At 32.5% G+C, this 24,945-nt stretch overlaps 1 protein-coding gene across 4 annotated transcripts in view; it reads left to right on the top strand.

Moving 5' to 3' along the window:
• The window catches only part of LOC111057816 (sodium-dependent nutrient amino acid transporter 1), a 164,143-nt gene that overhangs the window by 70,167 nt on the left and 69,031 nt on the right, over positions 1-24,945 (top strand). The window contains exon 2 of one of the 4 annotated variants that reach the window (XM_039429929.1): positions 4,886-4,936. The exons of the other annotated variants lie outside the window; for them this stretch is intronic. Coding sequence (XP_039285863.1) covers positions 4,886-4,936 — 51 coding nt within the window. The remainder of the gene's footprint in view (positions 1-4,885; positions 4,937-24,945) is intronic. 4 annotated transcript variants of the gene reach the window in all.

The raw sequence follows: 24,945 nt of genomic DNA, 5'->3' as shown, positions 1-24,945 counted from the left end.
GGGTCAGGTGATAGAATAGGTGGTTCCCAAGAGAGTCTTTTCAATCCTAGGCTATACAATGTTTCACTCTTTTCTTAGAACGTTATTTAAAACCTGTAAAGTGGCTGTCTATGTAAAAGAATTTCTTTGTGAATATTGATTGATAAATCATTTATGCTGTCAACAAGCTTTCGGTCAACTCTTTTCCCTCACTTTCCATTTCTCGTCATGGTTCTGATCTATAAATCAATTACTCATTTTCCCTGGAAGAGTAGATTGATTTTGTGGAACAAATGAGAATAACTTGATATTTTCTTGAACTAGTTTTGGGCTAAGCCTGTTGCTCTCTCCCAATCATTTCTATATGATTTGTAATTGTATTAATAAATGGAATAAACTTATAAAAATGGCATTGAAATAGTAGTTGTAGAAGTGGAGAATTCATTATTTGATTATTAATAGTATCGAGGAACGTAACAAATGTTATTCCAATAACAGAAAATGAGAACTGATATTGGTTCAGGATCTTTGTGGGTTAATTGGAAGAGGGGGGCTCTTATTGCCTCAATTTCGCCCACATCACTTTTGAAATAATTGTAAAGTGTAAATAAGAGGCATTTATCTATCTATCTATCTATTGACAGGCTATGTTAGAATCATTGGAGACAAAATTAACAAAAAATGAATAAAAGAAGTAGTATTCTAGTTGAATGAATCAAATATATGAGCAAATAACCTTTGTTCCTCTGCATCTTATTTATTTCTCCATAGAGTTGAAGATTCTAGGAGCATTCGGTTTTTGAATATTTATCATAATTATCGTTCCAATCGATGAAGGACATTTTCCCAGAGTATGAGTATCATCACGGAAAACCTATGCATTATTTATGGAGAATATGCTTAGGCAATCTACATGTAATAGAACGGCACAAGTGGCCTTTATTTATTGCAACTGTCATAAAAATGTGTTTTGGAACTCATAACTGTTGGGTAGGTTCCTGGAAGGATCTTATTCTCCTCTTGAAAATTCTTGACACTTCAAAAAAATCGATTTGATTTGACAGTTTATTACCAACTGCAACGCATCTATCTAAAGTAGCAGTGCAGCTTCTAAAGCTGCGTACAGATATACGCGCCTCTAACCCGCTCCGCGCAAGCTCCGCCCTCGTTCCGCCATCGCACCGCAATCGTTCCGCCATCGCACCGCAATCGCTCCGCCCCCGCACTGCACTCGCTCCGATAATGAACGTTACGGGAGATGTTAGCTCTTCTCGCGTTCCACTCTTGCTCCCCGGTCGATCATCAATCGCTCTGCTCGAGTGACGTTCGGTTGCGGAGCAGAGCGAAAGTCTGTACGCACCTTAACGGCATGAAATTGGTGGTACTGTCTCAAGCTCCGCGCCGGTAAAACGACACCAACTCCTCGGTCGCCAACTTCCACACGTCCATGAAGACAGTCATGTAAAAAAATTGCATCAAACTTCATCTTCATCATTGCAAAACTGTTTATAAGGAAGCTGCTCCAAATTTGGCATGAGCCTTTTCAACACCAGACGTACAAACCTTCTTTGCACAGATTCTATTTTCTTCGTTGTACATATTCTGTCTCTATTCCAAACGATAGAGGCGTACTCATGATCATGATCCTAATTATACGACGTGAAAGTAGTATCGTGTGTGGAGAATATGATTGATGATTTCCCCCATACCGACTTGAGTTTCATGACCAAAGTATACTCCTCATAATGAACATTTCTTACTGAATGAATCATGATAGCATTCCACTAATATCACAGCTTCTCAATGTACGTTACACATTATACTCAATCATACAAACACCTCAAACATATAAAGAAAACTACTAGTAGTTCTGTGAACAGTAGACACGAAGTATTCTCATCCACAAGTACCTGATTGAAACTATAGACCTTATGGAAATACAGCAATAGACTGGCTTCTCCACACATCTGTGTAATCACTTGTCAGAAGATTTATGATGAATAATTCTATAGTCTGATTTTTACTCTAATATTGGCGTATGAAAGAGGCTCCTTTTCCCTTTATATTATCCTTGAAATGCAAAATTTCCAAAAACCTTGTATATACGTCGACGCGCAATTAAAGAAGGAACATACCTGTCAAATATCATGAAAATCTATTAGCGCGTTTCGCCGTAAATGCGCAACATATGAACATTTAAACATTCAAACAGTTAAACTAAAATGACAAACCGTCGACTTGAATCCTAGACCTCACTTCGCTCGGTCAATAAATCTGAGTACCCTTTTTAAATTATTTCGTCACGACATATTTCGGCTACTAATGCCATAATATTTTTTTCCTCCACCTACTGTCTAAAGTACTTACTTTACTCCCTGAAACCTAATACTAAAGTGTCACTTTTTCGCTCTCGGTAGTAAAAAACAAAAAACTCCCTAGGGAGTAAAAGTGACTCCATTTAAATAACATGGGGAGCATCTCTATTTTGAAACTTACATTGTAATAGGTTAGAAGGTCTAAGCTCAGATGAAAAAATTCAGGAAAATTGTTGCCCTCGGCTTCGCCTCGGGCTTCAAACTTTTTCCCACAGGGAGAAAAAGTCGTACTTTTCACTCTAGATATACAAATAACTATTTCTCCCTCAGGAAAATTGCTGCCCTCGGCTTCGCCTCGGGCTTCAAACTTTTTCCCGCAGGGAGAAAAAGTCGTACTTTTCACTCTAGATATACAAATAACTATTTCTCCCTCAGGAAAATTGCTGCCCTCGGCTTCGCCTCGGGCTTCAAACTTTTTCCCGCAGGGAGAAAAAGTCGTACTTTTCACTCTAGATATACAAATAACTATTTTACATTTAAAAGAAGCCCTAAAGAAAAAATACGTTAAACATAATATTAATGCAGACAAGTAGTTTACTGATAAGGACCCACAATGGTAGTCTATACACAGAGAATCAGACTGTCTAACTACTCTTGTAGCGTGATTGAAAAACAGGGCCAATCAGCGTGCCTATGAATTAATCTCTAGTGAAATTCATCCTAAACTGCCAGCATTGTTTCAATGGGAAGCAATGATGTTGCTTATGAGGAATGATGACTATTTCATAGTGAACCTAGTAAGGAACCACCTGAACAACGCGCAAAGTCATTAACCTGTTTTTATCGTGTACCAGATTATGCTACTTTCTCTGTCGGTATTTTAGCGGCTGTCTATGATATTGATATCGCTAATAATACGCCTAGAGGAACGTTATAATCTCATTTGAGCATTGTTATTCAATGATGCATTGTTGCAGCGACTTATCTGCGTTTGTGGTCGGTGTTGATCTGTGTACAACTTTCAATTGCTTGTTCAATTGTACTGAATTACTTTCAATGATTCCATTATTGTTCAATAATAACAGATATATTAAGCAAATAACACATTTTATTGTTGAATATTAATAGATGAGACGAATAATAAATGTTATTGTTGAATAATAGATGAAACAAATAGGATAGGTGATCATTTACATAGGTGATCTCACTTTACTGCATGGATAGGTGAGTTAGGGCGTTGCCAAACATTCTTTGAATTTTTCCTCTTATGGAGCTATTTTTAATTTCATTCAAAATCTGGCCCAATTTACTATTGAAATACTGGAGTACAATTTTATCTAGATTATTATTTCTAAACGAAAATCCAAATTAAATGCTGTAATTCACCCCGAAGACTTCTGCTACTGCAAATATTGACAACAGGGTAAACAGCTAGACAGCAAAAATTATTTGTCAGCCCGGGAATGGCTGACAAATCCCGGGCTGCCAAATAATTTTTGAATAGTAGCGCTCATCGAATTTCCATCTAGCTGTTTACTCTGTTGTCAATATTTGCAGTAGCAGGAGTCTTCGGGGTGAATTACAGAATTTAATTTGGATTTTCGTTTAATAATAATGATTAATTCATTAGCATTTGAATAATTGCAATATCTCAGTAATTTCCATCTATAGATTTTATCTAGAGTTTATTGTAGTAGTGGAATGAAACGGGACATTTCAAGATCACGCATTATTTTTATGTTCTGTTCTATGATATATTTTTGTTTATTTTCTTGTTTACTAATCACTCAAATAATATAACAACTCTTGGATTTGAACCTGAGTCTGTCTGTTACATGGTAGATTCACAAACTTCAATTACAAACACGAACACGCTTCATAATCCAAAAACTCGAATCTAGCTCTGATTTTTCGAAACAAATCAACTATTCAAACTGCTCTATGATTCTCTATTTTTAACATTGAGCCTCAATTTATCACATAGTATTCTATCGTCAAATTACTCACAGTGTTATAATTATGTAACAACTACTACGTTTAAATTGGTGTGGTAGCATTTATTATATTCTGGGCTTGAACAAAAAGCTGATCCGTTTAAACCAAGATGGTGCATAATATAGCCTATGATCAACATAACCCATTTTTGGGACATGTAACATTATCAAAATTTGGGAATGGAATAGTTTTGGGCCAAGCCTGTTGTTCCTACCCAATCATATTTATATGATTTGTGATTGTATATACGAGTAAATAAATATGGACCTCAGTCTCGAGACGAGAAGCACGTTTGCAATTAGATAAATGTTTGTCGCTTGTATGTGAGTGGGTGCTCAAGTACTTGAGTAAAATGCTCAAGTACGAATAAAGAAGTGAATTGAATAGTACTGAAAGTACTGTCACTGCTGTCAGGGATTCAGTGTGGGCCGATGCATATACCACAATAGTTGATAAAAATAAAACCACAATAGTTGTATACCATACATGGATATGTGTCCTTTACATTGAAAACACCTCACACTAGAGTGCAAACTGGATATTTTTTTTTCTGTGATGCATGACGCATTCTGATATCTGACATCACACTATTGCAGCTTTACTTTTTCACCATACGCCAACTGAAGGATCAACAAAACTTTCTTGAGGTTGGTTATGATTGAAAGTTAATTCAATACCACTTCCTTTCCTAACTCTTTTTTCATTATTTTATATTTGTTCTCCTTACCACTAATTTCCAAGATAATTCTGTGTGGTGCAATCTAGATGTCATGAATACACACATCTCCAGATGGCCTGATTATGCTGAGAACAGTATTGAATTTATTTTTACAATAAAATATAATAATGCATCCATAGAAAAGTATGATTTAACTGGTGTATGAGTGTTCTGCACATATTTTAAACGAAAAATTCATGATGAATGTAAAAGACTAAGAAATTGTCAAAAAACCACTGATTTATTGATAATTAGAAAGACCGGTTTCGGTTATTACACCATTGTCAATCTCTGATAAACTAAGTGAATTGTTTATCAGAGATTGACAATGGTGTAATAACCGAAACCGGTCTTTCTAATTATCAATAAATCAGTGGTTTTTTGACAATTTCTTAGTCTTTTTCATTCAATATTAATAATTACCACAATATCAACTTCTCAACTACACAAAAAGTGAAAAATTCATGAAATTTTATTTTGATATTAAATTCTAGTTGATTCATTTTATTTGTTGAGGCTGTGCAAAGGCTAAAAATAAACTTTCTACTCGTGATATTTTCCCAAGTTTTTCGATTTGTATATCATCAAACTATCAAAAAAAAGAAAGTTTTCTCAGGAAAACATTTTTCCGATCATTACTTTTTGAGATATGAGCGCCTGAAGTTTGAATTTTTGGGATAGAACATTTCAAATACGGTAAGATATAAAATCCATGAGATTTAGAGGATGGATTTTTGATCTAGTAGAACGAAAATTTTCTGACAATATCAATTTTTCAAAAATTTATTCAATTTACCAAAAATAACTGATCTAAAAGTTATTTTTAGTAAATTGAATAACTATCTCAAAAATTGATATTTTCAGAAAATGTTTGTTTTACTAGATCAACAATACCATGAAGAATCTATCCTCTAAATCTCATGGATTTATCTCTTACCGAATTTGAAATGTTCTGTCCCGAAAATTAAAACTTCGAGCGCTCATATCTCAAAAATTAATGATCAGAAAAAAATGTTTTCCTGGGAAAACTTTTTTATTTTGATAGCTTGATGATAATACAAATCGAAAAACTTTGAAAAATATCACGAGTAGAAAGTTTATTTTTAGCCTTTGCACAGCCTTAACGACGCCATTTTGCCATTGTAGACATAGTATTCAGTTTCATTCCTAAATGTAATTTTTTAGAGTGATCCTATTTTTTCAATGTGAAATTTTTCCAAGATGTTCTTGCTATCGCCTCTATCATTCATCATTACATCTGATTGTTTGTAGATGAGATTTGTATAATTTTCCAATATTTTTGTCATAATATTTCTCAATCTTAGTAATTTTTATAATGGAGGACAACAGTAGTATCTTAACAATATCCATTTATTTCTTCCACCATAGAATGAAATTTCAAGTGTAACAGCGAGCAGCAAGTTTTCTGCTACAGAATAACCTCGATATAAATTGTTGAACGAAAGCCTCTATACTTTTAATTGGGAATCACAACGCTTTTAAACATAAATCTCTTCAGTTAACGACTATTATCCATTGTTTTTTGACATTGTTCTATTAATTTCAAAGTTCTCTCGCTTGTTCATTATAAGAGCTGATCCTCACTTTACATCGCAATTTGTTTACTTCCTGAAGAGATTCATTATGTGCTAGTGAAAAAGAATTGACTCTCTTATCATCTCACTCACTCTTATTCACACTCTCTCTCTGTTTTTGGTAGAGAGTTAGTGGGGAGGATATTTTTAATATTCTTCCCAAAGAATGGACATTGATATGTCCAAAGCTCCGCCAATTTATGTAGATGCATAACAATATGATTATTATCTATAGTTATTATATTACAAATTGCTTTTTCATATCATATACAGTTCAATACTTATTTTCTTAGTCTATATTATGTAAATTCATCTATAACTTTGCTGTATTGTAAGCTATTGTATATAAGTGTATAAGCCAGTATATATTGTAATCTACATAAATAAAGTACTCAATCAATCAATCAATCAATCTCTCTCTCTCTCTCTCCCAAATTCTATCTGAACTCTATGGGACATGATAGGTGGACATCTATTTTTTCCAGAACGGACGGCATTATTTTTTCCGAAGGACATTTTACGCTATTTATGTTCATATTTATGTAATAGCTATTTGATAGCTATTTTGATAAAATACAGTAATATACATTTTATCTAAAATATCAAGAAATTAAATTAATAAGTTTATTAATGGACTAAAATAGTTTTATTCTTTCAGTATAACCAGAGAGAAGTCAGTAGATCTTCCCTTATCTCAGGTATAACTAACCATTGGACTGAAATAATTTTTATTCCTCCAACAAAATAACTAACCAACTTTAAAATCTATCCATGTTTATTATTTTCTGTCGTTGATAGATTTTCTAAATGGAAACTAATGAATGAAAATGTATTTCTATTTATTGAAAATTAAGATCATTGTTCAACTTCATTTATTTCAACTGAATCAATTCACCATTAATGAATATCATTCTAAATTTTTGGATTGTCCAACTATTATCATTACTTCCACTACACCATTACTACTATTATCATAACCAATTATTATCATACCACTTATGTCTCTCCTGAACTACAGTTCTTCTTCGTCTTGGAATACTTATTAATCTATTCCCTTTCTCTCTAATTAACCTCCTTTCTTCACATCTTTCTCTAACCTTCTTCATCATTCATCTGCAATCAATTTTTATTCGTCAATGTACACTTCAACTGGAAAGTTATTCTACGAGCATTTATTTATTATAAATGTTATTCTCGTAATATCTCAAGAAGGTGTGAAATACGTAGCACTATGACTACCACTAATTTGAAACATATTTTCTTTCTAGGTGAGCTATCGCATCCAATATCCATCCTTTCGACTGATTCCTTTAAAGAAGATGGTGAGTGATAGGCTACACTGTTTTCTGATCATAAGATTATATTTTCTCTATTGTTTTATAATGGATTATCAATAGATATGATTAAAATATTATATTAGTCAATGAAATGAATAAGATTGATCTCTAATCCAATATAATTTTCGTTTAGAAAACTCAATAGAATCCCAGAATTCCAATGAGATGAAATGTAGAAAATTTTGATCCATCTAGAATCGACTGAATGGGTTGAAAAACTTGTATTTGAATCATAGATTCTGTTTTTCAAAAATGTTCAACTTTCCCAGAACTCTATTCTCTGATGAATAGGAAATACTTTAAAAACCTCAAACTAAAATGCTATCGTATTTCTCGGTAATCATCGGTAAATATCCTAGATAGTTTTATCGATGAGTTTTACGGTAAATCTAGTCTTGAATCTCCTCATCTTTTCTTGAATGCTCTACGTTTCTAATCTTCCCTTTATTGAATGTAGAAGTTATCAACATTCAAGATCTCAGTATATGATGAAACACATAGAAAACATTGTTAACCCTTCAGATCAGGTGCTGGTTCTATTATCAAACCTGAATATTGAGAAAACTAGTGAGAGAATAAAAAATATTTGATTTGATTTACATACATTTCTTGGGATAAAGTTCTAAAATTTATCTGAAAATTGATTATCACCCATTAGCTTATATTAGACGATATTATTACTCTACTGGAAGTACTGTTAGACAACAGTAGAACACATTAAGTGTCTTCTACTCAGTATGATCTATGATTCTTCTATTCTCCTTCAAGCACTCTTCATGAATTACTCCAATCCTCTCTCATGAATAATCTCTTACTCTCCCTCCGTCTCTCTCACTCATTTCCTTATAAGTATTCTCTTCCTCTCTCGTTGCTACAAGTTACGCCTGGAATACTTCTGCGTCTCGCTTGAAGGAGCAAGCTTGTGCCAGCATCTATTAAAATACGTGTTATCTCCTTCCAGGTGCCTCTTTCCTCATTGAAATTTTACTAGTGGAAGAAAAACTAAAAATTATCTTTAAAATGACTGAAAATTTATGCTTCAGTGAGAAAACTGGATGTTTTTGTGTAATACCAGTCTAGAGGTAAATTCTCTCATGAAATAGTTATTTTTCTCCTCTATGTTGGAATGAGAGTGTTCAGAAAAACTTGAGGCTCATGACGTAAATTTATATTGAATGAAATATACCAATTCATCAATGTATTATTAATTTTGAATGATATAATTGTTCAATTAAGCACCTTATTATGCACCCTAATTGCTAAATTCAGTATTTTTAGTAGGTCTGTTCACAATTCGAACAAAATAAACAGATTTTCGGCTATTTCTCACTATTGTCCCGCTTAATATAATGAAGGATTATCGAATTTCATGGTAAAAACAAACAAGGGAGGAATCTATGATAACAATAAATGAAAGAATTGGCTTATATACACGTACGGGATAGGAAACTCACGAATGACGCGTCGTCACGTCTGAACTACTGGACTGATCAACTTGAAATTTTTCATATTGATTCTTAATTTACCGAGGATAAATACAGGTTCATTTCAAATTCTTCAAGATTTCAGTAGGTCAAGTTTTCATTTCATCAACATTTTGATCAGACCCTTGCAGAGCATGGTCTACCTGCTAGTAGTAAATATAGTAAAGTTATAAATGAGAATCAAAATAAGACAATGTTGTAGACGGATGAACTGTAGTATCCATTCTCATTAAATTTCTCTTCCACAGTGTTGTTTCTATCAAAACTATCCAAACAATCCTCCAACTATCCTAACAGAATGGGATAACTATTCTGCGAACTCCGCTTGTTTGTCTCAATTGGATCATAGTTTTATTTACAGACACGAAAGCCTCCAATTAAGCCAACGTTGAGAAACTTTTAGATAATCAACTATTTGTAGCTCTAGAACAAATGATACTAACCAGCCAAAAGAATTAAGAAAGTTTCGTGTAATTTGCATCTCATTCCCAATCAGTGGTTGATTCAGATTTGAATTTTATTGAAAAGGCTACAAATTTGTGCGATAGCAACAGATCAGTAATACTTGTTGCTTTAATGACGTGAAAGAAATTCAATATTTTTATTTCTTAATTACAGTAATAAATAAATTATTTTATTGATTGAGAAATCATTTTTCTGATTAATATTTTGGTTGGTTACAATGGCAATTTTCAACATTAGCTAATAAACTATTCTTCCAAACATGTCCTTCAGCCTAAGTAAATAATTAGAATTTATGCACCCTAATTGCAATATTCAGTATTTTTAATAGGCCTGTTTCACAATTCAAACAAAATAAAACAATTTTTCGGCTATTTCTCACCATGGTCCAGTTTACTATAATGAAGGATTAGTGAATTCCATGGCAAAAACGAACAGGGGAGAAATTTAGTGTAAAGGATTTAGACTAAACCAACAAATTCATCATTTGGTTGGTTACAAATAATTGTTCAAATCACTGGCCCTCTTCAACATTAGCTAGCAAATCTTTCTCCTTTCGAATATGCCCTTCTTGTATACAAGTCATACTTATAAACCAATTTATTTATCTATGCCCCAAAACATAGAAAATGAATGAGAAAATAGATAAAATTTTGAATACTTGATAATTGAATGACACAGAACAAATCAGAGAAAAACCTGCAAGAAAAATTTGATAACACGAAGAAAATTAAATTCGATAAAATAGAATAGATGAATGGAATAACACAGACACTATCATGAATAGAATAAAACTATTCCTGGTCCTAAATCATCAAGTACACCCAAAACCTGAATCAAAAAGTCATGTGACGTCTGAGTCATAGTCATGGGTACTCATCAAGCTAATCTAACCTTCTACAACTTCCCGAGTCGAATCCATCTGATAAGACATCACAGTTATACGGTGGCAGACAGCTTGTCCATAAAACCATAACTTTTCCGACACTTGAATCTTGAATAACAATATGCGAATTATTCACAGTGCTTTAGGATCGGTGAAAGTTGTCTGACGCGAACAATACGTGATATGTCAAGTTGCCTTTTTCAAAGTCCCAACTCAAGTTTGAGCAACAAAGTGATGAGTAAGTTATGCGTGCTTAATCAGTGAAGACTTCCTTGTGACTTGAGTAGGCTTTGTGGCCGAGAGAGACAAATGTCTGGAACACTGTTTCTAAATTAGCCGAGCAAATCTTTTGACATCTGTCTGTCTTTTAGTGGTATTTTATTCAAATTGAACACTCGCTAACTGCCCCCTGGGGCCTGGAGTTCAAACACGTGGAAGTTACGGTACTAATTCAACTATTCAGGCCCTTATAATGTGAGAAGCAGAAACGATTTACACCTCTCCACAGAGTGTAATGTAATGTAATTACAAAATTATGTAATGCTCACACAAGTATCAGCCCTAAGCATGCATGAGTTGATAAATAATATGAAGAGTAATGATGAGAGATGAACTAACTCACAATTGTATGTGGGTTACAAATTTAATACATTTGATTATTGGCGATAAGGAAGCTGTAACAACTCATGTTACTCCTGAAATCTGTAAATATTTTATAAATTCCGTAGAATTACTAGTACCCTTTTTCATTTACTATTTGGCATGACTAGTATCGGTCAATCACGCCATTATCAAGCGTCAAAATATTAGATAATGATTGACCAATTATCGTATATAAACATGAGCAATCAAGGCAATCTAAAATCATAATATTCAAATCCTAACCAAATTTTTTTCATGAATGAGTCCTTGAAGCCTAAGCAAATTTGTAAGTTATACATGGAAACACCATCATGCCACAGAAAATACCAGAAGGCATCATTCCATAGATAGATTTCCCCCACACACGGACCAATAGTCTATGTGGGGGAATATATTTATTTCCTGAAAATATTTTCTATTGAATTGTGATGTAAATGTTTTATTGGTGTATTTTTTTGATGGAAATAAATTAAATTGAAATTGAGTTATGAATTTAATACACCTGATTATTGACGATAAAGTAGCCCCAACTCTTAACGTTATTCTATAAATTATATTCTATAAATTACATAAAATTACTAACAACTTTTTTCGTTTTCTTTTAGACATGACTAGTCTCGGCCAACCACGCCATTATCAATAGTCTAAATATTATTTGATAATGACTAGCCAATTATCGGATACAAACATGAGCAATCAAGCTACTTTTGAATCATACTCCAATTCTAGCCAATTTTTCATGATAGAGTCCTTGAAGCCTAACCAAATTGTATAGTTATACACGGAAATACCATCATAACACAGAAAATACCTGAAGGCATCATGCTAAACGATTAGGAATCCACTTCCGTGATCTTCAAATCACGAGACTAAAAACTCTCCACTTATTCTCATGGAATTCCGTGCCTAATTCTAATCAATTGCACAAATTATAATGGAATATTGCGTGACATGCGTTTGTTTATCTGTTCATCCACTCACGGCAGTTGCAATGAGATCCACTTCTGTCAGAATTCCTCATAAAATTAGCACCAATGCTCCCCTCACAAACAATGCTGACAGTTTGAAGTGAGTCTGGCTGTAGAAAATATTTGTTCGTCACTTTTGACAGATGAAAGTAGTTCTGTTGCAACATGAAGAAGCAGGCTAATGAGTGGAGAATCTTGCCGACGAGAAAAGAACGAAGCAGATTTGGAGATGTTTCTGACATGTAACAATTTCCCAGCCAACAGTTAAATTAATACGCGGTTGAATAACAACGCCTTGTTTATCATGCTTTGCTGCTGAGGTCTTGGTTTGAAAATCTGTGCTGAGAAACTCGGGATTGAGACGGGAAGTCAAGAAACAGTTTTGATGTGGAATGGTTGGTTCAAGATTCAAGATTCAACATTTCAAGATTCTCTAACTTTTCTGTTAATTCTGGCAGATTTGAAGCGAGTACAGCCAGTGGCGGCTCGTCCTATGTGTTCAATGGTTCATTGAACACCCAGAATTGAACCAACTCCTATAGAATGATGAATTCTACTCATATAATTATATTTTTATTCTATACTCATGAAATTTACATCACAAAATGTTTATCTACGTAAACTTAACGTCGATTTTTTGCGGCCGGTGCCAGAGTGGCTTGCTTGAAACAGCACCGAATGGCATGACGGAACGGGTGGTGGTTAAAAGCAGTGTTCATTCCCCGATGTGAACCCCAAAAACATGGCTGGGTGAGGTAGTGGAACAGAGGAGGGGAATCGGTTTGCTAGCACGGATTTGGTTCACAATCCTGTTTGAACCACGTTTCCACGAGTTCATCCGAGAGTAGCCGAACCTAGCCGAGGCAAGTGAAGCATTCGGTAAACCACGGAAGGAATCGTGAGTATTCGTGATACGTATTCAGTAGCAGTGCAATCTTGATTATAACCAATAAATTCAAATTTGGAGGCAGTAAACAGTAAAAAAGCGGTAAACAAGAAGTAGAAAGCGTTTAGCATGACAGTTTTGAGGTTATACGGTACGATTTCGGGTATATACTGTTTAAAGTTGTGATAGATTTCACTGCATTTTTTGTTTTATAAATTTGTTTTGAGTGTTGAAGAATATGGACTGGTAATTTCTAGTGTGTTACGTGTATTCGTTAGTATTTCTAGTATGTCCATTTTGTTTTAGTGAGAGTGTGAATATAATTTATTGTGTTAGGTACCGTAACAGCATTTTGATGAAGAAATATGAATAAGGTTCAGTATTTGTTAAAGACAAACATAATTTATATTGAGGATAGGATTGGTAGATTAACTCCCAAAGTAAAAATTAAACAAGAAAAATATGAACAGGACAAAAAATCTATATTTGTAGAAAATATGCTTAATCTTTGGGGGGTAATTCCTTAAAATTATTATTGATTACCTTAAACTTGATTATGCTCAATACTCTATAATTATCCTCTTGACCTATCTCCCCAATAGATCATGAGGTTGAACCCCCAAGTTAAAAGATCACGAGCCGCTACTGAGTACAGCACTGTTACTGTGACCTATTCGAAACATTTTTATATGGATATTAATCTTCCACATGAAGATACACTTCAAACTGGCTATTTAACATTCGTTCAAAATTGATGTTTCCATTCAATCGTGATTGGGAGAGTTTATTAATCGGTAATTTATTAATTTCAAAGAGAATTATAATTTGAATGTTGGTTAGTACTGATCCCAAGTTGAAAACATTGTAATTTAGAGTTTTCTCCTTCTCACTATCCTCCCAGATTAATATTATTCCAATTTTGAAAACAGAATGCAGATCTTGATAGTTCTTTCTACAATCCATTCATAAGAGTTATTAAGCCTTTAACTTGTATCCCCATATTACAAGATTTAGAGGTTTTGTTTACCCACATCACAGACTAAGCCTGCTGGAGAGTGGCCCGTTTTATATGGGAATGAAAATATTTAATTCAATCCCATCTCACATAAGAGAAATTGATGGCTTGAAGGAGTTCAAAAAAACACTCAGGGAATTCCTTATTGTGTTGTGTCCGTACAGGTTAGTAGACTTCCTTGTTGAATAATGCTTGATTGACGTATGTTATGTGGGATCTGTTGTCTTGAAATAGGAGGGATGGTAGATATTAGATTAAACTTTGACGTGTCATATACTGCGGGATCGTTGCTCCCTTAATGCAGTTCAGTAATTGTGACGAACAAGAAAAGTAAAGTAAAGTAAAGTATCAAGAGCAAAAGAGCTCGTGTGATCTATCGCGCATGAAGTATTAGGAGATTTAAATGTGTTTATATGAAGTTTTCATTTTTGTGTCAAGAGCAAAAGAGCATACGTGTGATCTATCGCGCATGAAGTATTAAGAGATTGAAATCAATATGTAATGTAGACGGTCAATGACTGAAAGTTTGTTAAAATCTAGAATTATTATGTGTTTAAATGAAGTTTTCATTCTCTTGGCTTAAAGTTGGTTTTCAAGGATATAATATGGCGGAGGTTTGATTATCAACTTGTAACATTCAAGATTTGTTCAGTTCAAGAAAAAAATATGGAGAAAAGAGGAGTACGAGAAACTAGAGAACGAGATGGATAGTGAGAGAAAAAGGATTTATTTGACGAAGAAGTAGTTGATGAGGAGATGGAGCAGAGTAGAAGCAGAAAATATGTATGAAGAGGAAAAGTATGAGTAAAATGTGTGGGAGGATAAAAAGAACAGGAAATAATCTTCAGATTCCATCTCACAGTCTCAAGAGTCTGTAGAGTCTAGATTTTTAAAATCATCACAATCATTTCATCTTGAAGCTCCATATGTAGCATACAATTCACAACAAAATTTTCCACAAAAATGATGCGCATCAGAGCCATGTATGGAAGAATGGACGAAGTTCCATTGAACTTGTACTCTTGAACTCATCTCAAATTATTTTGCACTCATCCAACGGAAATACTTTGTCTCTCAAACAGACCAGAGATGCTATCAGCAAGGCCCTCAAGCTAGGAGAAGAAAAAAGAACTTCTAGTGGAAATTACAGGTAAAACTTTGGAAGAACTCGTGCCATCCCATGACCTCCTGTAGTGAGATGCACTACAAACTGTCAGCATTCCTTATGAATAAACATTAATGATTCCCATTCATCCAACGCTGACAGTTTTAAATTAATCTGAGTATAGTAGAATTCGCTTTAAACTGTCAGTATTTCTTATGAATAAACATCATTGCTTCCCATACAACCAACACTGACAGTTTTAAATTAATCTGAGTATAGTAGAATTCGCTTTAAACTGTCAGTATTTCTGAAATATAACATCAATTCTTCTCATCTAACTAATACTGACGGTTTTCTACGTCAAGGTTAGAGATAATTTTGTTTCTACAACAAAATCCTAGGTAGCACGCAATGCTAACCGATTATCTGTTTTTCTATATGTAATCAGAGAACTTGGAAAAATAAGCTTGCGGAGAAGAAATACACGGAAAGTTCAAGGAGTTGAAAAATACTTGATCCTGGAAGTAGAATACTTCTAGAAATGAGCTTACCCTAATCATGGAATTTGCAAAAATTTTGAAGAAGGTAAATTCAGTCGGGAAGCTCAAGGAGTAGACTACTCGATCCTAGAAGTGAAGCATAATAGGCCTACATTATTAGTGTAATACACAATCATATTATTTATATGATCTGTGATTGTATCCACGAATGAAATAATTGGGGAAAGATAGCATAAGCTGATTTTACCTATAATCTTTTCTCTATGATACTATGCAGATGGAGAGACAGGATTCACTACAGTAGTGAAATTACATTCTCATTTGTTTACGCAAATATAGTTTTATAAAAAACTCAAACAAAAAAAAATAATAGGGAAAATTTTCAAGATTGAATAGATGGTGGATGAATGCTGTAGTGTGGTAGTTGAATGAAGCTTATAACTCTCATTAGCTATCACTGCATCAGTCAACAGTTTTCAATTATTTTTTCATTTTCAATTCTATCTTGCATTATTAAACAAACTACTCCTATGTATGCTTGCACAAATCATCGATTCACGATACTGTATGATCAACAAATATCGTTGAACGAAAAAAATGGTAAGAACGAAGTTGCATTACCTAATTTTATATTGCTTGCATCAATACGAGATTGAACAGTTTTAGATCTCATCAACAAATTAGAAATTGAGTTCTGAGATTAGTGGAGGAAGACAGTAATAAATTACGAGTTGAAGAAGAAATGAGCTAGAAACTAACCAATCAGATCAGAGAGTGACATTGCTGACGTCAATAACTCATGCAGCTCTATGATTGGTCGATACGTTAGGCAGCCTTCATTTTACTATTTCAACCAATCCGAGGCTAGTCAGAAAATCATGTACATCAGAACCAACTGACCAATCAGACTGCGCTTTTAATTTGAAAACTTCTCTTTCAATAAATTCTCCTTGTCGTTAATGTATGTGTCAGTGCAATTTTCACAATTTGTCAATTGGAGTCTTCATCGTCTTTTGTTGAGAAAAGAAGTTCGTTAAATATGTAGATCGTATATCCAGAATCAAATTATTATAAATATATTTTTGTTGAACAATCTAGTTGTTTTAATATTGGTTTTATCAACATTCAAAAAGAACTAATTCCATGTAATAGAAGAAAGCATGCTCCTGTAAAATGTTTATTTTTATTTGAATAAAGTGGATTTTTGACATCATTTCAAGTCTCTTCAATTAATTCCATGTAGTTGACTTTAAAATTTTGAAAAAACTAAAGAATTTTGAAGCGATATGATTATGAGATGCAATCAATTGCAATGCTGTAATTCTTTATGCTCAGTATAATAGATAAATTAAAATTATTACTATTTACAATATTAATTACAATTCAATGATATCATACTCTTGATGCACATTTAAATAATTTAAAAGGTCATATTATTGAATTGACTAATAAGTAGCCCAGTAATCGATAATATTCATAGTTTCACTTTTTGTGTAGTTGAGATTGTGGTAATTATTCATATTGAATGAAAAAGACTAAGAAATTGTCAAAAACCACAGATTTATTGATACTTAGAAAGACCGGTTTCGGTTATTACACCATTGTCAATATCTCTGATATACCAATTTCAATCTCTGAGCATACATTTGTCAATAGTTTTCCATTTACATATTTGTTTTATTATCTTTCACACTTGTTTTCTTGGTTCTTATTTTGTACTGAAAGTAAATTTTGTTATCATGGCGATTCTGTTGCTTAAGCAGCCATTTTGTGACACCGTTGAGGGGGAGGAGACTGTCTAGCTGGGCCAATGTCAGGCGTTCATGCCCTTGACCAATAGCAGTACTAGCCAACTAGTATAAATTCTGCTGCTCTTGTATTTTAGTTTTAGTTTATCAGAGATTGACAATGGTGTAATAACCGAAACCGGTCTTTCTAAGTATCAATAAATCTGTGGTTTTTGACAATTTCTTAGTCTTTTTCATTCAATTTATAGTTACAATAAATAATAGAGAAATATAATTAATAGTGGCTGTATTTGGTTGTTTCCAAACGAATAAATATATGAGTATATCAATGCCCATTCTTAAAATAGTATAAGCAATCATATCTTCAATCTTAACATTTCACCTAGAGAGTTTAAGAAAGTTTGGAGAACTTATATTTATTTATGAAAACATGGAAGCATACAGGATTTTTCCCAAAAATTGCTTCCATAACAACATATAAAAATATAAATTTATTGTAAAATATTAAGTATATTATAGGTATAATAAGTATACAAAGTATATTTAGTAAAGTTAAAATATAAAATATATTACAGTTTCAAGACTCTCCTTGAGGCTTTTTAGGGTACATAGCACGAGCTTGCAGGGTCCTCGGAAGCCATAGAGTGTCGATCATGGTGTAATTATGTCACGTGACATTTCTCATGGACATGGGTCACATTATATTGCATGTAATTGAAGAACATCCTAGTTCCGGCACCGGAAGACCGCTACCGGTCGAGATCAGGTGACTCTCTTGTCCTCTCACTCACTCTCATATTCACTCTATCTCTCATTCTCTATCTCTCTCCTATATGCTATCTGACCTCTTTAACCTGGGTTGTAGGTGGACATCTATTTGTTTACAGAAAGGACAACAGAATGCATTTTACGCTATCAGAGTGAGTCATATGTATGGGAACCCTTCAATAAATTGATTGATTGATTGATTGATTGAGTACTTTATTTATGTAGATTACAATATATACTGGCTTATACACTTGTATACAATAGCTTACAATACAGCAAAATTATAGTTGAATTTACATAATATAGACTAAGAAAATAATTATTGAACTGTGTATGATATGAAAAAGCAATTTGTAATATAATAACTATAGATAATAATCATATTGTTATGCATCTACATAAATTGGCGGAGCTTTGGACATATCAATGTTCATTCTTCGGAAAGAATATTAAAAATATCCTCCCCACTAACTCTCTACCAAAAACTACTATAAATTGGAGACTATTGTAGATATAATACTGTAACTTTCAGGATAAGTTATTGGTTGATTACTATACCTTTTGACGTACAACTGAATTCCAACCACTCATTAGGGGGTGACTTACGGGTTGTAACTCGAATATTTTAAATGTAAACACCCATTGTGTGGTACACATTTTCAAAGGCCTTTTGAAAACAAGAAAGATGGCATCAATAAAAATGTTCTATGATACTTTTATCCAAAATGGTGGCTGATTGAACTTTATCAATTATTTCTTTAAAATCTTAAATCTTTAATCAGCCGCCATTTTGGATAAAAGTATCATAGAACAGTTTAATTGATGTTATCTTTCTTGTTTTAAAAAGGCTTTTAAAATGATGTACCACACAATGAGTGTTCACATTCAAAATATTCGAGTTACAGCCCCCCTGAGTCACCCCTTATGAGTGGTTGAAATTCAGTTGTACGTCAAAAGGTAGAGTATTTGACCAATAACTTATCCTGAAAGTTACAGTATTATATCTACTACAGTCTCCAACTTATTGAAGGGTTCCCTTACATGTGACTCACTCTGATGTATATAATACATAATGTAAGGGCTTGATTTCAATGCACCTTGTTTTGACGTCAAAATGGTGCAATGTCGTAGTGATCAATGCCCTCACAAGTGATGCCAAAACATTAGGCAAAGTTTAAATTTGATAAAAATAACTACGTAGAAGTATCCTCAGAGAATACTGTTCTAATATATTGTTAATTATTATGAACAATTTGTAGAGTTCCAATTAATTAATTGCCACGGTACCAATGAATTTTCATTTCTAAATAAATTTAAACTTTTTCCAATCTCATAGATTCATAAGCTCCATGAGACCACGAAACTTATCTTCAATTGCAGAAAAAAACAGAGATTCACAAGCTCTCTAAGACCATGAAACTCATCTTCAGTTGTAGATAAAAACAGGTAAATCATTCAACTACCTATCTGATTATTATCAAATTATCCCTCCATTCACCTGCTATCTATAAGCCTAATGGCAAATCCACATTCCTCTAGTATTGAAGTCGCTTGCCTTGCCCATTGATTTCACTCACGACTTCTTCAGTAAATAGCAGCCATTTATAACTTTCAACACTTAAATATTCTCAACTTGTCGCTGGGAACGAGGCATGCTTAATCACTAGCACACCTACTTGGAGGTTAGGCCAAGAAAAAGTTACTTATTTGCACTTTCTTAATATGTTCAAGGTGTTAAAATGCCAATTATTCTCTTCCAATGTGACAGAATGATTGATATCAATCGAAATAGCAAACTATAAATTTATCACTTCAAGTTAAATATACATTTTCAACTCATAAATACATTAACGCTATTTGATGAAATGATCTATGTGTTGATAAACCTAATATGGAATATTGTCACTATTAAAAAGCACTAAAATGTTGTAGCTTAATACTTGAAAGCTGGCAAATATTACTTTCAAGTCAAGTATGTCTACTTACTATTGATTTTTGCGGTGATATTTACTCTCCTCATTTACATTTACAGTATAAGTGTGAAGAAAAGATCACAAAAGTACCAAAGTTTTAAAACTTGAGAAGATGAAACAGCTATTTGCAATACTGAATAATAGTTAAAATCAGTGAAAGTTATTTCAAACAAACACTAGTAAGCTAATCGAATTAGTGATAATAATAATCTACTACAGTCGTTATTTTTCAGAAAAAGACCGTTTCACTAATATTAGATGGAAATTAATTTGGATTTTCGTTTAATAATGATTAATAACTAATATTAGAGTTTTAGTGGAAATATAGAGTTTTAGTATTGTATTATTATATATTCTGGTAGATATACCTAATACAGTTGAAATCTTTTTGTGCAGTTGAGAAGTTGATATTGTGGTAATTATTCATATCAAATAAAAAGACTAAATAATAAAAAGACCGTTTCAGTAATATTAGATGGAAATTAATTTGGATTTTCGTTTAATAATAATTAATAAATAATATTAGAGTTTTAGTGGAAATATAGAGTTTTAGTATTGTATATGTATTCTGGTAGATATACCTAATACAGTTAAAATCTTTTTGTGCAGTTGAGAAGTTGATATTGTGGTAATTATTCATATCAAATAAAAAGACTAAGAAATTGTCAAAAACCACTAAATAATAAATCTGTGGTTTTTGACAATTTTTTAGTCTTTTTTTCAACAGTTAATATCATTGTTGGAAATACCATTACTTCAGAACTCAATTTGTTTCATGAGAACTCAAAGATGAAAAATGAAGACTTGAACAAAAGATGTAATATAATTAGATTGGTGAACTATTCTCCAATACTACTATTTTTTGGATACTATTTTATACTATTTTTGATTATAGTATTTGATATTACTTATTACTTATTACTTAACGATTTAATATTACTATTTGATATTTCTAGATTATACTATTTTTGTATCATCCATCCAGTAAATCTACAGCTTGTATTGCTATTAAATAATGAAAATGTTCATCTTGAATAACACATTGAAATGAGGAAATTGAAAGTATTTAATGAGCTGGATGTCCAACGTTTTATAATACTGGAATATTTTCAGCTGAAATATTTCATTTTCCATAAACCAGAACTGTTAGTAAACTACTGTTAGTAATCTATTAGTTCAACTGTACAGTTAGTTAAACTTTAAAGTTTATTAACAGTTTAAACAACCAAAATACTTTTATAGTCTGTTGGAAACTGAACTATTTGTTCATAACTAGTCAAGTTTTTGTCGAACCTTTCCGAGTGAAAAATTAACAATTTTTTGTAATAACTGCAAGCAGGAACAAGTTGTTTGTGCGTTGTTTAATGGAAAACAAAATGAGATAACGTGGAAGACAATTTTCTCAGACAGGCAGTGTCATAATTATCGCGGAAAAATGAGAAAAAAGACCGATTCTCGACCAACTACTCTGACAGGATTTCCCGGCGTCTATTACTTGTTTACTTGTTAAGTAATGACACTATTTTTTCCAATTGAACGAGTTTTTACGAAGCCATACTTTTGTATCAGTCAGTTAGGGAGGACTTGTTGATTTAACTCCACGATTGAAAATGGCTGTTTATCATTCAAATAACATTCTCAAATATATTTTCAAAATACGCGTATATTCAACAATTAGACAGAGTTTAGTTTATTCATACAAGAGATCCAACAATAAAGTCTTCTAAAGTGAACAAAAATATTGTTATTGAATAAAAGTACTTGGAGATTGTCAAAAACCACAGATTTTATTGAAAGTTAGAAAGACCGGTTTCGGTTGTTACACCATAAACAGTTTATCAGAGATTGACATTGGTGTAACAACCGAAACCGGTCTTTCTAACTTTCAATAAAATCTGTGGTTTTTGACAATTTATAAGTATTTTTATTTAATATGAATAATTACCACTATATCAACTTCTCTATGTTTTTATTTGTTCTATTTTTTGTATGTAAGTTCAGGTTGACTATACATTATAACACTTTAGAGATTTTTGAGAGCTGAGCCAAAAATTAATTAGTTAATATCATGATAATTTTAACTTCCAAGTAAATTCTTATAAGAATAAAGTTCACTGATATGTATATTTGTATTTGAATTTACATGTTTCGTATATGGTACCTTGTCAAGCAGCCTCTTTGAGGTTCGCTCAAGGTATTATTTATTCAATAAACGTTTTCTACAAAAACTACAAAAAAGGGAAGAATTGTTATTGAATTTAAATATTGATTTGAGAAATTCAGACACAGCATGGAGAATATTGCAATTTCTCTAGCAGAGCCATAACGAGCAATACAAGAGTGATATTCTACAAAACCATTTAAAATTTCTCACCATTCTACTAGCCTACTCTTTTACAAGTTATCGAATAAGACAAGACTTCTGGGCCTATTAGGCCTACCAATAAGCTAATCCATTACCATTTATAAGATTTTTCACTAAGTCACGATTTCATATCAATATCAGTAGTGACTGATTGATATAATAATTCATAATATCTATAGCTTTCGAATAAAAATATTTGAGTCAGTAGTTAAGTTTCTGAAAAATTGAAAAATTGTTAATAATTTAACTAAATTAGACTGTAGTGTCGTTGACACTACAAATAGTTCAAAACGGATTATTACTTGAAGTTCGTAATGGATAGTGAAATAGATGAGAAAAATTGACAATGAAATCAGGTCATATCCATAATTTAGTCAATATATTTATCGGAAAGTGTTATAAAAATATTCACTGATTTGGAGAGGGTAATTTTTATAATAAAAGAACTCACAACTGGAATTCGAAATACTGCAAATCAAGTCGATTCTATTAAACTTAAATTAATTGTTGATTAAATCAACAATCTTCGAGAAAATGTGCAGGAACTGTTATAATATTCACTGATTTGGAGAGGGTAATTTTTATAAAAAAAAAACTCAAAACTAGAATTTGAAATACTGTACTGCAAATCAAGTCGATTCTATTAAACTTGAAATCAGCAATCTTCGAGAAAATGTGAAGTAACTGTTATAATATTCACTGATTTGGAGAGGGTAATTTTTATAAAAAAGAACTCAAAACTAGAATTTGAAATACTGTACTGCAAATCAAGTGGATTCTATTAAACTTGAAATCAGCAATCTTCCAGAAAATGTGCAGTAACTGTTGTATAACAGTCACTCTAATAAACATTTACGAGCTCGAATTCCAGTAAACCATAAATTTTCCAACAAGTAACCTGAGTAACAAGTGAAACGAGTACTTGAATTGAATAACTAGAACCAATAAATAAGTTTCGCCCACGGAGCTCACCCTCAGAGCTTGTACAGTTTCTTGGATCTTACAAGTCCTACTGCATCAATTGAATAACCACATCAGCCAAGAATGTGGGTTTGTGTATGCTATTTAGTACTCATTTCTATGAAAATTTATTTATTACTATTTCATTTCATAATTTATTTGTTTACTTATTTGAATCTGTGTAAGACAGGTGAAAGGGTTTATTATCCTGTCTCTATTTATAGTATTTGTTATAATCGATTTGCATTTCCTATTCTTCTGCTTCCTTCCAAGGTTGCTATTATGAAAACATGAATCATATTTGAATCAAACCGTATTTACTGCCAACTAATAAATTAGCTACCCTATTTGAAATGAATTGAGCAATGATGGATTGAAGCCAAGTAGGTTCAGACATTTATCATATTATTATATTGTTTATTGATAGTCAATTGAATTTGATCAATTTATTCAATGTTGAATGGATGGTTATTTGAATAATTGTATGAATATCAATTGTTCACTAGAATATAGTACCTATCGATATTTGGATATTGTAATCAATCATAAACAGTTATCCCTGATAATATTCTAAGTCAATTAAAACTTTTTGCCTTTGCTAATGCATATATACTAATAATATTATGATTTCAATATTTTAATATATTTCACTGATATTGTAGCCATTGCTAATATAGAGAATGTGCTACATGATACGCACATAATTTATCAAGAATAAATACTACTTTATTATCAATAAAAATAGGAGTAGAATAGTACTCTATTATCAATAGAGTATCCTCCAATGGGAGATTAATACAATTATACATACATTTTTAAGGGATTTGATGTTCAATCAAATCCAGTTTGGACTCATCATTATTGTAGAAATTATTATGCAAAGGGGACCGAAAAAATCATGAAAAACTCTTAATAAACCGAAACTTTATGCTATAATTGTTATTACATTTATAGTTCTCTCTTTTGATCTTCCTGTTACAATCTGATCTCTTTTACAGATACAAATGGAAGCAGATCAAGCTTACTCCATTTTAAGTTACATTTTTAAGTTAGTTTTTCTCGATATCTATTCCCTTTAAATTCTATTCTGGTTACCACCCCACTATCAATCTTTAGTAAACTGAAAGCTTTAACACTGAGCAGCATAATATATAATATAGGTTAGTGATGCCGTACGATTGGCCATTAGCTGTTGACCAATAAAGTTTGAGCTCTACTGTTGTCATTGGCCAAGATGAAGTACC

This window comes from Nilaparvata lugens, chromosome 6 (assembly GCF_014356525.2).
Source record: "Nilaparvata lugens isolate BPH chromosome 6, ASM1435652v1, whole genome shotgun sequence".
In the NCBI taxonomy this organism is placed as follows: Eukaryota; Metazoa; Arthropoda; class Insecta; order Hemiptera; family Delphacidae; genus Nilaparvata; species Nilaparvata lugens.
The sequence above is the reverse complement of the archived record's forward strand: the minus strand, read 5'-3'. Positions and strand labels throughout refer to the sequence as shown.